Source organism: Tamandua tetradactyla, chromosome 6 (assembly GCF_023851605.1).
Source record: "Tamandua tetradactyla isolate mTamTet1 chromosome 6, mTamTet1.pri, whole genome shotgun sequence".
Classification (NCBI taxonomy): domain Eukaryota; kingdom Metazoa; phylum Chordata; class Mammalia; order Pilosa; family Myrmecophagidae; genus Tamandua; species Tamandua tetradactyla.
The window spans coordinates 86,089,535-86,103,403 of record NC_135332.1 but is presented as its reverse complement, the minus strand read 5'-3'; the positions used below and the strand labels follow the sequence as shown (position 1 = coordinate 86,103,403).

Below are 13,869 nucleotides of genomic sequence, written 5' to 3'. Positions count from 1 at the left end.
AATGTTCAGAGCCAACAGAGAGAGCTGAGAGAAACTTTGAGGCAGAGCTGATGCAGATGCTGACCTTGGAGAACAGAGACATGTTTGGAGATGCCTGGAGCCCAGCAGACGTCACCATGAGATGTTAAGCAAGCCAGATCCTGGAGAGAGTCAAGGGAAGCCAACAGATGAAAGCCAGCCCTGGGAAAGTCAAGTGAGGAACCCCAAGGGAACAAAGGTTGAAGCAATGGAGCCCAGGAGCAAGAGACCCGCAGATGCCAGCCACAAGGCTTCCCAGCTGACAGAAGTGTTTCCAGACCCATCAGCCTTCCTTGAACTAAGATATCTTTACCTGCATGGCTTAGTTTGGACATTTTTATAGGTTTAGAACTGTAAACTCATAACTTTTTAAATTCCCCTTTTTAAAAGCCATTTGAGTTTTGGCATATCACATTCTGGCAGCTTGCAAACTACAACATGGGGCAAACAGAACTCTCAGACTCTGCTGGATTACTAATATAACCACTTTCTTAGACACACCTTGGAAGAAATGAAAACAAATGCACAAAGCCTTCTACGTAAGTGTTCTTAACATCCTTACCCGCAATAGCCCTAACTGGAAAGCCCCAGTGTCCATCAACTGGAAAACAGACGTGGGATATCCCTACAGTGGACACTTCAGAGCAGTAAAAAGGACCTGAGCTGCTGACACACAGCATCTGGTGCCGAGTGAAAGGAACCAGACACACAAGGCTGTAAACTGTATGTCTGTGGCTCCTGACATGGAGTTTAAAATAGACACAAGTCATCCGTGGTCAAGGACATCAGTGGGTGCCCATGTGGGGTGGGGACTGAGCTGGGAGGAGTCAAGAGAGAACTTTCTGGAGGGAAGGAAACGTTCTGTACACACTGGGTGATGGTTGCACAGGTGTGTGCATTTTCACAGCTCATGGACTTCCACACTGAAGGTGGGGGCACTTTCACTGTGTGAAAATTTACTTCAATTAAAAATCAGAAACAAAACCCTCTCTCCATCCTCTAGAATGCTAAACAGGCATTAAAGAATGCAATAAATCTATGAGCTAATGAGGAAAGATGAGCAAGATATTTAGCTAAACAAACAAACATAATGTACATTACAAAACTACATAGTATGTTCCAATTGCTTGTGACAAGTATTTTCTCTAACATTAGCCTAGGCAGAGAGAATGATGTGAAGGAAGTGCAAGGCGAGGCGGGGTGGGATTTGGGCTGTGAGCCTTTCTACTTGTCCTGCTTGGTGGCCACAGGGCACGTGTGGGGGGTGAGCACCTTGGAGAGGCGCAGGGTTGGCAGGTGTGCCAGGGGGCACCCGGTTGGAACACAGGTCCCCACCCCACTGTGTGCCCCTTGCCCCAGGGTAGCCCCCCGACTGTGGCATCCCGCCCCCACGGTGTGCCCCTCGCCCACCCAGCTGGGCTTGGAAATGCACCAACCCCTTTGGTTTCCAAGGCACATCACCTCTCACGGCCGAGGCTGTACCCAGACCCGGGGTTCCTGGGGAACTCAGTGATACCGCCCTGTGGTGGGCAAAACCTGCAGCCTCTGAGATTGACCTCCACCCCTCACTCCACTCAGAGGGGTCTGCACAAATCCATGACCCCAGGTTCACAACCCACCAGCTGTGTGACCTTGGGAGAGTACCACCCCCCTCATTTTCTCTGCTGTCCACTGGAGGTCCTGGGAGGCCGGAGGTGACCCACCTGTACCCCTTTTCACCTGGTCTTGGGTTCCCGCGTCAGTTGTCCATATCCAGCTGCCTGGGAAGTGGCGGCCAGAGCTCTCAGCTTATGATTCCTCAGTGTCCACATTGGCTGTGGCCATCAGAGCTCTCCAGGCAGGGCAGGGGGAGTGCCGGCCAGGGCCCTTACTCTACCTCTCACTGGGGGTCTTCAGAAGGGCGGGCCTGTGGCCTATAGCTCACAGCCACACTGACTCGGACCCCAGCCCAGGCTGTGCAGAGGCTGGGATGGGGTCAGCCCCAGCTGCTCAGATTAAGCCTGCCAGAAGCCAGGTAAGACCCTAGTCCTTTGAGGGCGCCTTGGGTGGGGCCTTCTCTGAGGTTTGTGAACTGGGACGATTAGACTGGGGACACTTAGATCTGCCTTGCAGTGGGCTTGGGCCTTGGGCAGGGGTTGGAGTCCCCAGATGAGCTGGAGGAGGGAAGCGGGAGGAGAGCAGGGCTGTGGGAGAAGTAACACATGCGCTCACACTGTCATCTTGTAGGGAAATGTTTATTAACAGTCAATGCATATAACAGTGAAACGCGAGGCAGGGGAGGCGCCCGACCAGACCCAGGCTGGCTATGCATACAGGGAATCAGATCACACCAACCGAGTGCAGAACACACGTCACAGAAACAGCATGGCAGGCAACAAATGTTTGCGAGAACAAAGCAAACCCCAAGGGTTCTGTGAAGGAGCAGACAAACACGATGCCGCTTCTGCCCACCTAATAAAAAAATTAAGTCATGTACGAAATTACTCTTCTTTATAATCCCTTTTTCCTCATAAAACTTAGCATGTGTTTAACACACATTTATTTCATTGCTAAAATCAGCAAGAGCTATTATAGTGCTCCAACTTAATAAGTTGATAAAAAAGTTGTCCTGTGGCCAGTTCACAATGGAACTAAATAGTTTTGTTCTGAGATGCCTAGGGAGTTTCTCTGGTAACAAGAAGCATTTGCAACAAACTGCCACCAAGAGACAGTCTTGGTCCATGTCACACTAGGAGGTGCCCATGGCAGCCAAGGGGAGCCTAGCTGGGACCCTGTTGGACAGCCAGCACAGTGGCCATCCCTCAGCTCTCCTGGAGATCCCAGTGAAGCTAAACCATTCCCGAGGGGCGGGCTGGCCCAGGGACTGTCTCAAGGCCAGGGAATTGGAGCTGGACAGTGATGACTGGCTTGGCACAAGGAGGTGACAAAAAGTGCTTTAGGCTGGGGCACAAACACACCATGTAACCAAGGGCTGTGCTCAACCCAGAACAGGCTGGGCACTTCCCAGGGCAATCACTGGACAGAACCCCACCCAACTCTGGGCAGGGCCCCCTAAAAGTGACAGTCCCCTCCACACCAGGCAGGAAATGGCAAGTCTCCAAAGCAGCCATTTCAGGTATCCCATGAAAAGACAGACACGGCTGTTTCCACAGCACATTCTCAAGAGAATGACCCACCAGCAACTGATAAGTGTACACTCAGTTTCGGTGGCTAAAGATGGGCCATAGCTTGGGGAAAAGCAAAACAGCTTGGGAAAAGCACCGTTTGTTGTACGGCTTTTCTGAAGCTGCTTAGTATCTAGTGCAAATGGCAGTATTTGGTGTGTCACAAAGTTGACCTAGTACAGGCATAAGCTGTTAGCCACAGCAGAGGACAGCTGCATCTTTGAGAGCATTTTCCAAACATGCCCCCATGGATATTGCAGGTTCTGGAGGCCTGTGATAGCCCTGGATGCCTGGAGAAAAAAGCTCTGCCCTCCAGCCACAGCTCCCCTGGACACTGTCCTACGAGGCTCTGCTTTCTAGAACACTTTTAGTCCGCACACCGGTGTGTGCAGGAAGCACCTGAACCATCAGAGCCATCCTCCACTGGCCAGCCGCCCCTTCCCCAAGGAGGCGATTGGCTACACTAAGAGTTCTCACCCTCCAAAGTCAGGGCAGAGCTGTAGACACTGGCTGGGGTGTTTGGGGGCAGCCTGGATGCCTGCTCGGGCTGAGATGCCTGTCCTAGGCCAGGAAGACCAAAAAGGTCTGCTGCCAGCTTTGCGGCCACATGTGAATGTCACACTGCCGTTCTGCAAACAGAACCTGGAGAAGAGCAGAGCAGCTGCTGTCCCGGCCTCATGCCCGCCTCCTCTCCCCTTTTCCATCAGCTCACATCCCTGCAAAGCCCGAGGCATCTGCCAAGCGTATAGGGTGCATCTCAAAAGATTCTTTACTTAGCTGACTTTTATAGGAGGAAAAAAGCTCTGCAAATCAGACAAAATAACCCTATTTTAGTAATGACTATGTTACATGGCACGCAACCAACCGAAACACTGCCTAACGCTCTCCCATTCCACAGCTCAGAGTTATGTGGGAGGTGCCACCCGGCTAAATCCCCCGCATGCCCCCTGCAGTGCCTGCTGCCAGCCCACTCCAGGCCTCTGGCCCAGGGCACCAAGTCAACAGCCTTTCCTTTTAAACTAGCAGACTGGGGAGGCCTCCTCCAGCATTTGCCCCCAACCCTCTCTGCCGTTTGCCTGCCTGAGGCACAATGGTGGTAAACACAGCCGAGAGCCATCCTGACCAGGCGAACCGTGGCCTCAATCGCATGCTGGGACAGCCAAAAGACACCTTCTCCTCAGCTTAAGACACAAGGTGACGACACTGACAATTTCAATTAGCGCAATCTTGAAATAAGCTCTTTGCAAGGCAGGGGCTGAGGCAAAAGGATTCACTGAGTTGGTTCTCCCTGGACAGGGGCCCCATGCTGGGGCCCACTCCGAGGGCAAGGGCCTCTGGCTGACTGTTCGGAAACCAACCCAGCCACGAATGCTTTCTTATCCAAACCACAAAGCACATGCCCCTCCTTTGGAGTTCAGGTACTGACTGGACCTACAGATTTTGGTTGCAAATATCCCAAAGGGTTTATAGCTTTAAAAATCTACGGGGCATGCCACCCGTCACTGATGAACAGCTACCACGCTGGGCGCTTTGATACCAGCCACCAGCACCTCCCCTTTCAGTGCATTATGATTACTATAGCAACAGTGACTTTAATGAGGCCTAAAACGTGAATATGTTGCTTGCTGTGTTTGTTATTTTGGGTCATGGTCCAGTTTGAATCTCAAGGGCTTGTGCACGGCTATAGTGGCACTGCCCACCCCACAGGGACAGGCCTAACCCCACACATTTCCTCAAACATCAGCCACAGGCTGGCATTTGAGCTGCTTGTGCACACACCTGCCAGGAAGCCAGCTTCTTTGGCTGCTGAATCCATTTCCTGGGCCAGCTTTGGACAAGCAGTGACATGCCCCATTCAGGGTAGGAGGCCCCTCCTGGTTGAACCATGTGCCCGTTGCATTCCAGGCCTCAATAGGTGCCAGCACCCCCTCATCCACCCTGCCTCCAGCTGCCCTCCTGCTCCCCAGCTGGGGAGGGCCTCCAAGAGCAGGGTAAACACAGCGGACTGCCTGACCAGGCCCTGGTAACTTGAAACAATCCTAAAGCTGTTAATGAAAACAGCACTGCATGCAGGTGACCTGAGGATGCCTGGCAGACATGAGGGATCGGGGGGCCTATCCCTGGGCCCAGCACTGACAGCGAGCCAGGCAAGAAGCGCCGTGCAGGACAGCAGGCGCTGCATGGCACACGGGCGGGTTTTCTTCCCATTCAAGCACAAAAACTTCCACTACTATTCTCCAGTCTTAACACCAACAGAAAGCAGCCACGTCTGAGCTGGCCCTCCAGGACCCTGGGCTTCCCAGGGAGGGCACCCAGGCCGTGGGGAGCACCTTCCACCCTGTGAGAATGCGCCCCAACGGGAAACAGCACAGCTGCCCGGACACAGACAGAACAGCCGACCAAACGCCGCCCAGGACCGGCAGACAGGCAGGACCAAAGGTTAGTTCAGTGCATTAAACATATATTCATTCTTTTACATACAGAGAAAATTCAAGTAATTTATTGAAAAACTACTTAGTTTCATATTGAAATATATATATATATATTTGCTTTAGAATGATCATATTGCAGCATGATTCTCATGCATTTAAAGTACTTTATTTAAAAAACATCGACTTGAGGCAGCAAAAGTATTACAATTGTTTTAGTTTATCTGTTCACTGTGCAGGAGGCCTCCCCCTCTTTCTCCTGAAATCAGCGTAGACGGACCATTTCAAATAAGAAAAGCATAAACTGTTATAAAGAGACTGTGGTTTGAAAAACATTTCCAAACAGCTGCAGCATTTGGTTACTGTACTCCCCTGAAGTCCGAGTTCTGCTTGGACACGGTGCTGAGGCTCCACACGTGGCGGGCGTGCCTCTGTCCGGGCAGAACACCTCCGCTCTATGCTCTTCTGATTCCAGCATCCAGCAGGGTGAGCAGGCAAAGTCGGCAAAGTTCAAAGTGTTCGGGCGTGTGGACCTGGCACTGTAGGGGTGCCGGTGCTCACACCCCCCGAGGTAGGCCGTGGTGATGGGCCCGCAGAGGCCACGCTGTGCCCGGAGCTCAGCTTGCATGATTTCCCCAACAAATGGTTTAAGGACTAATGAAAGTGCAACGAGAGAAGTCCACCGCTTCTTTGCCCACGACGGGGGTAGGGAGGCCGCCTGGCCTCCTTGGTGGGTATTCGGAGATGACCAAGGCCAGGGTAGGGGCACGGGGCTTGCACACTCACGCACACACACGCACGCACTTGCATGCACACCGGAAGGGGGTACTGGGAACTGCCTCTGAAAAGAGCTGCTCTCCACCCCCGAGGGAGACGTGCCCCGCAGGCGCCTGTGTCCCCCACCCCTGGTGTGCAGCGAGACCACCACCTTCTGTCCAAGGTCGGGGTAGCCCATGCACAACTGTCAAACTCGCCAAGGAAAAGAAGAGATGCTGTTCTTCTGAGAAAACCACGGTTATGAAATAATTTTTTTTCTAAGATAATCATAAATAAAAATACTCTCTTGACAGCCGCAGCACCAACAAAACGTGGTGAGACCTGACACTAAATGTCCAAATGCCGGCAGGCGTCCACAAAGAACAAACCCTGATGACAACGCTGAGTCACTACTGTTATCTGAAGTATTCAGATAGGACATCACAAAGGATGTAAGAATTCTTTTGTTTTCAATTATAATCCTAGAAATGCAAAATCTTATTTTTTTCTAAACTGCTTATTGTCTATATTGGAAATCTGTTTTACAATTTAAAAACATGCGGAATAATATGCCTGCAGAATAAAAAATAGACTTAAAATTAAAAGTTTTTTTTTAATAAAAAAAAGGGTTTCAAATGATTTCTTTTAATTGTGGAAAAAGTAACTAGTGTGGTACTTCTGCCTTGTAGCTCAAACCTACCCTACAACTACTGAATTTCAACTATGTTTTGTGAATAAACTCAGGTTTGGGTGGCAACTTAAGCGACAGCAACTGCAGCTCTCCCTGCGTCCCTCCCACCCACGCTCCCTCCCGAGCCCACCCAGTGCCCAGCATGGACCATGTAAGCGGGAGTGTGGGCTCAGACCATCGACTCCGTCTCCACCAGTCCCTGGGGTCTCTCCTTCCGTGACAGCTTCAGCATGGTGGGCTTCTCGCTGCCCCCGCCATCGCCCGCAGTCTGGGAAGACAGGCCCTTCTGCTCCTCTTTGGCCTCCTCGGACATGTCGGGGTAGATCACCAGGAAGGTAGCTGTCAGGAAGCCCAGGAAGGAGCCCACGGAGGCCACCATGGGGATGACGCGGACTGTCCCAACAGCGTCCACCACACTCCCGAGGGCGGATGCCACCAGGATCTGGGAGATGTAGACCTGGCAGGAGAGGATGGCACAGTCTATGCCGAAGCCCCGCTTGGAGCTGCCGGGGCTGTGGTGGACGTACTGCAAGAGAGAAGGACACGAGTGAGAGGCACAGGGAGAGAGCTGGTCCGTCACGCGACGTCTCGGTTGTTTGAGTATTAACTCAGAAGGACTGGAAATAGGACCTTCCTTCACTGAGTTTCCTGGCATGCACACTGCCTGAGTTCCTCCCTTCCCCGCCCCAGATCCAGGGAGGCAGAGGAGGCAGCAAGCCTGTTCCCAAAGGAGGCCAGGAGTGGGAGGCCTGGACCTTGCCCTGGCGGTGCTGTGAGCAACAGTGAATGCTTCCAACAGCACAACTATGGGTGGGTACAGGGCCGCGGGTCACCGCACAACCGCATACGGGCGTGGGGCCACATGTCACTGCACAATCGCATGCAGGTGCGGGGCCACGTGTCACTGCACAGCCACATAGGGGTGTGGGGCCGTGTGTACTGCACAACCACATACAGGTGTGGGGCCACATGTCACTGCACAACCGCATGTGGGTGTGGGGTCACATGTCACAGAAGGCAGGTAGGGCCAAAGCACAGAGTCAACATCTTCATGTTTGTTTTGTGAAAAAATGCACAAAAGAAATCTGGTGTAGCTATACTATTATGTCTTCGATGTAGGATTTATTAGACAGTCTCCTTTTTTAAAGACAGGGAACACTTTATTTCTACTGATAAAAAAAGGCAAATCCACCCAGAAGATAAAAAAAATTCTACGCATGTGTGCACACAGTGTATCAAAATGGAGAAGGAAATTGGCAGACCACAGTAAAACAGACCAAAGAAGAATCACAGCAGGTAATTTTAATGCACTTTTCATAAAACAGACAAAAAAATCAATAAGTGAAGAAGGGTTCAGCAAGGGACAGACCAGGGCAGTTGTACGGCCCAACTGGTACACAGAGGAATGCAGCCAGCCCAAGTATGGGGCAGGTTCCCTTCAGGTGCCCCGGGAACACCTGCCAACACCGGCAAGGTGAGGGGCTGCAAAGGAAGTCTCAGCTAACTCTAACAACTGGAGCCACACAGTCTGTGTCCTCTGACTATCATGGAATCAAACTAGAAATCATTAATGGCATGAGTTAGAAAGTCCCCAAATGTTGGAAATTCATCAATACTTTTTTTTTTTTTTGAATGGGCAGGCACCGGGAATCGAATCCGGGTCTCTAGCACAGCAGGCAAGAACTCTGCCTGCTGAGCCACTGTGGCCCGCCCCAATACACTTTAAAATAATTCATAGTTTAAATAGAAATCACAATATTAGAAAACATTTCAAACTGAATGAAAAGAAAACAATATACTAAAACTTGCAAAACGCAACTAGAGGTATTACGCTTGGAGGAAAATCTATAGCCGCAAATGTAAATATTAGGCTGAAAATTAAACAGGAAATCAGAAAATAGCAAGTCAAAATCCAAAGAAAATAGAAGGCAGGAGATAATGAAAGTAAGTACAGCAATTAACAAAATGCAAAGCAAGCATACAAAAGACTGAGAATGCTAGAAGTTCTTTGAAAATACACTGATTAACTCCCAAGTAATTAAATAACATCAGGAGTAAAAATGAGAATGTCACTACAGATGCTAAAGATATTAGGAGGAGCATAAGATGATACTAATGTCAATAAATTTGAAAGTTTAGATTAAATGACAAATTCCCAGAAACACACAACTTGGATCTCTAAGGTTCTCACCCCTTGTAGATAAGAAACCACTTTTACTCAGTATAGTACTGAACATTCAAGCCACTGCAATAAGACAAGAAAAACAAATAAAAGGCATAAGGATTTGGAAGAAATAAAACTCCCATTATACACAGATGACATGACTGTGTATGCAGAAAACCCAAAATAACCTAAAGATAAGCTATGAGAATTAATAATAATAAAAGAGTATACCATATTTATGGATAGAAAGGATTGATACTATAAAGACATTAGTGCTCCCAAAATTGATCTATATAATCAATGTGTTTCCAATAAACAGCCAAGAAATGATTCTAACATTTAGGTGAAAACATAGAGGGTCAAAGATAGCCCAGAAATTCTTGAAAAGCAAAGATGAAGGCCTTATGTTTCTACACTTCAGGATCTAAATAAACCACTTTAAGACAGTGTAACACATTTATCCAAAGATAGATCATGGGAGAGAATCCAGAGGCTGGAAGCAAACCTGCACACATACAGACTGCACACATATGTCAGCACTGTGACAGCAATGCAGGAGGGTGGTAGCAGAGTCTTTTCAATAAATGGTGTTAGGTCATGTGTATGTCCACATGTGGGATAAAAATAAAGAGTCCTGGAGACAATATAGGGGAGTATTTTCACAAACTTGGGCCAGGCAATGGTTTACTCAACAGGGCACAAAGTGTACTATCCATAAAGAAAAAGACTGATAAAGTAAATGGCACTACAATTAGGACCTTGAAAAAAAAATTAGGAACTGTTTTTCATTAAGACTCATTAAGGGAATGGAAATGGATGACAGAGAGTGGGAGAAGAGGTTTATGACACACATAGCTGTCCAAAGGTCTCATGTTTCAGAATAAAAAACTACTATGAAAACCTAGGCAAAGTAAAAATAACTCATCAGAAAAGTGGGCAACATACTTAAAGCATGTGCTTCCCAAAAGCAGATATCCAAATAACTTATAAACATGAAAAAGGGACACAACCTCTTTAGCAATCAGAAATCATTAAAACCACAAGACACTACTATCCATACACAGACTGCAAAACCACACTGTTGGTGGGAGAGTAATTAATACACTGGCATGGGAAAACTGACAGTGTCTACGAAAGCTGAGCACATACTCTCTCCGACCCAGCACTTCCACACTTTGGTTTTTATTCCTCGTCCCCAAATGAGAACATGAGTACCACGAGAGACCTGTATGAAAATCTTTATTGCAGCACCATTTGTAAGAGCTTCAAATGGGAAAAACCTGGATAAATGAATTGTGGCCAAGTGGACAATGAAAGTGAGCGAAGTGCTGCCCCAAGAAACAACACGAACTAATCACCAATGTAAGGAAATACAGAAGAAACCAGACATTCCCTGGGTTTTGAGTCGGATGCCAACTAGCTTTAGGGAAGTGGAAGGGCACTAGGGCTGCCCAAAACTGGTAATGTTGGGTTTCTTGGATGGGGTCAGTTTCTCAAGGGTGTTCTCCTTTCTGAAAATTCATTAAGCTACTGACATCTGAGGTGTGCCCTTTTCAATATACATGCTGTATTCCAAATAAACAGATATTTAAAAAATAATGCTATAGTGCAGATTTTTATGCATATTGTATTTGGCATGCATTTAGTAGCAAATTTATTTTGCTTTAACAGTTTAAGAGATTAGACAATTAAACAGTTTAGGTTTAGGAGGAAAGAGACATGAGCTTTTGTTTTCTTCCCCTTTCCCTTTAAAAGGCTGCCTCGTAAAGTTGGGAGCCACGGCCAGCACCTGCGCTGTGGGCACACTTGTTGCAAACAGGGCTGGTATGGACTGAGATGTGCAGAAACCATACTATAAACACCAAATTTCAAAAACATCAGAGCAATATAAAATATTTCAGTAACAATTTTCATGTTGGCTGTACACATTATATCCACATTGACTTCCAACTGACTACCCATTGAAAGATAGCATAGGGGGTTAAATAAAATATGCAAGGGACTCAGCTCGGTCTCAAGAACCATGGAAAGGAGCATGCACAGGCTTGGAGTCAGACAGATCTGGGGACAGGGCCCTGGGGTCAGCCTCTGCCCCCACTCCTCCCCACCCCCACCCCCTGGCATACCTGTTTGGTCTCATGGTACTGCCCCAGTAGGGCGTAGGGGCAGTAGGAGATGCTCATGGAGACGAGGCCCATGGTGCTGATCATGGCCATGGCGACGTAGACATGGGCAAACATGGCCATGACTGCTGTGCCCACTGAGAAGCCCAGCGTCCCCAGCACATAGATCACGCGGATACTCAAGTCGTAGTTGTCCAGGTATTTCTGTAGCAGGGCTGCAGAGAGAAGGCAGCTGCAGGAGAGGCTCACCCCCCTGGCCCTTCCTTCATGCTCACCGCCAGCTCCCCTCCCCAGCTCTGGCACTGATGTTCCACCTGGCTCTCGGGTATACTCAGCCACCACCTCCCCTCTGCCTGTCCCACCCCCATGTCAGGCAGGCAGTTGCACCTGGCATGATACCTGCTCCCTGACCATTCAGAACCTTGCAGCACCTGGCAGACTTCCCAGGATACTGGACCCCTTGGGATATTCGCCCTCCCCAGCTCTACACCCCATCACCTGGCTCTGGCCTGCAGCAAACTGTCAGGCCAGCCCCACCCAGATCTTGCCCTCCTTTAAGGCCCACACAGGGGCTGCCTTCAGTACCCAGCCCTGGCTGTGGGACACAGGTCACTGGTGGATTTCTGTGACTGCCTCTCAGGTCTTAAAGGTTGAACTCCTATTCACCCTTCCAAACCCAGCATCTCAAATGTCACCTCCTCCAGGATGCATCTCCAGCACACTCCTGAGAGCTCCTCCATTGGAGTGCTGACAATGCTATGTTTCTACACATGGACTGCTGGCCAGGCTGTGTTTCTGGACATGGGGCCATGAGTTATTTACTTGGTCAGCCTCAAGCCTAGCTAAGGCTGAAACAAAGCTGGTCTCCTCCCTCCATCCTTTAACTAAAGAATGGGCAGGGGAGCTGGAACCTGAACTCAATTAGGAGATCCCTGGTCATAATTGTGCTCCATCTCCAAAGGCCTGCTCAGTCCTGTCCCATGCCAGAAGCTGGTCACCACATCCTCCTCTTTGATGACAGAACAGTGCCTTCAGAGGAAGCCTCTTTCCAGGGAGAATGGCTCCTGTGGCCCCTTAGGTGTAAGCCTCTTCCCCAGGATGGGGCCGCCCCATGTCTGCTGCCTACACCACCTGCCTACATGTCTGCTGCCTACACCACCGTCTCCCTGCCCATCTTCCGGCTAAACCCTCTTAAACCCCCTCCCAGGCCGAGTGAGATGCAGCTCCCACAGGCACCAACCTATGCCTGTTCCGTTCTTACAGTAGAAGTATCCAGCTCGGAGGCCCCCAGGGCCAGGAAGCATATGCCCAGACAGGTAGGCGCCTGGGAGCCAGCATGTCAGTGGGCCAGCAGATAAGAGGGCAGCCCCAATAGGGTTCCAGAAACCCTCAGTTCCAGCCAGCAGGGCTGCTGCAGCTTTTATCCCAAAGATGAGAACACATGAATTTGGATGCTTCTTTCCCCAAGTGGCAGCCCTGTTGGTTGGAAAGCAGAGCAGTCACCTCAACCTTCTCGGGATGAGGTTTCCAGTCCCCAGGCACCACTGGGGTGCTGCCGCTTCCGCAACATTGGGGACCACTTACCTGAACAAATAGCACCAGTGGCAGCATAAATGACCAAGCCCCAGCAACCCATCTTTACTCCGGCATTGTAGGCGTGCCAAGCAGTTGAATTCGAGGGTGCCTGTTCCAGAGACAGAGACTGGGGTCTTAAGGGGATTGGGAAAATTTGCTATAGCCTCTCCAGGTAAAAAAGGTTATTCTATATTTCAGTCACAGGCAGGCTGTTTATCTCAAAAGAAGGGATAAAAACTATATTGACAATGAGACTTGATCACAAGTCTAGGGCAGACCTTGCAAATGCTTTCCAAAGACTTCTGCAGCAATCCCTCCCAGCCCAAGGCCCTTTTGGGATGTTTCAAGACATGGGATCTCCTTCCCTCTCCTTGGCTCACAGAATTGGTGGTCATCTGCCAACCAGCAACTTAAGGGATGCTCTCTCCGAGGTTTCACCTCAAGGGCCCCACAGCTCTCACTTTCATCCCCTGGGGGGCCAGCTGCCACTCTGATCAGCTCAGACTAGATCTTCCAACCAGCCCAGGACAGCCCCTAAATGCAGCCAGAGGTGCAGGCCCAGCCAATGCCAGGGGCCAGAACAGCCACCCAGCTGAGGATGGCCAGGGATATCAATAGGGCACAATCCTGGCTGCCAGGTTTTAGGGTGCTTTGGTACATGGCAATGCAAAGTTGAAGGCCTGCCTCAGGAATGCTCTTAGCTTTTATGCCTGCTCAACTGAGATCTGGTTTAGAGTTCCCTTCATAGACCTGTGCCAGGGCTCCCAAGCACACCAGCAGGGCCCATGCTGGCAGGCTGCCTGCCACTGGTCTTCTCAGCCCTGCTCGCAAAGCACAGCACTGTCATCCCGGATGACGTGTGTGGGATTAGGGCTTAGAGAGGTGGGGCTCAAGGACACGCAGCCTGGGCAGCTGGCAGGAGTGCACCATGAAAGGGGGTTTGCAAGCA

The 13,869-nt window shown here is 49.8% G+C and overlaps 1 protein-coding gene across 1 annotated transcript in view; it reads right to left on the bottom strand.

Annotated features, from left to right (window-relative positions):
* Nucleotides 1–5,758: 5,758 nt before the first annotated feature.
* Nucleotides 5,759–13,869, bottom strand: part of SLC45A4 (solute carrier family 45 member 4) — a 48,411-nt gene continuing 40,300 nt past the window's right edge. The window contains exons 5-7 of the mRNA XM_077166673.1: nucleotides 12,930–13,029; nucleotides 11,349–11,560; nucleotides 5,759–7,584 (exon numbers count right to left, since the gene is read on the bottom strand). Of these exons, the coding sequence (XP_077022788.1) occupies nucleotides 7,228–7,584; nucleotides 11,349–11,560; nucleotides 12,930–13,029 (669 nt within the window). The 3' untranslated portion in view covers nucleotides 5,759–7,227. The remainder of the gene's footprint in view (nucleotides 7,585–11,348; nucleotides 11,561–12,929; nucleotides 13,030–13,869) is intronic.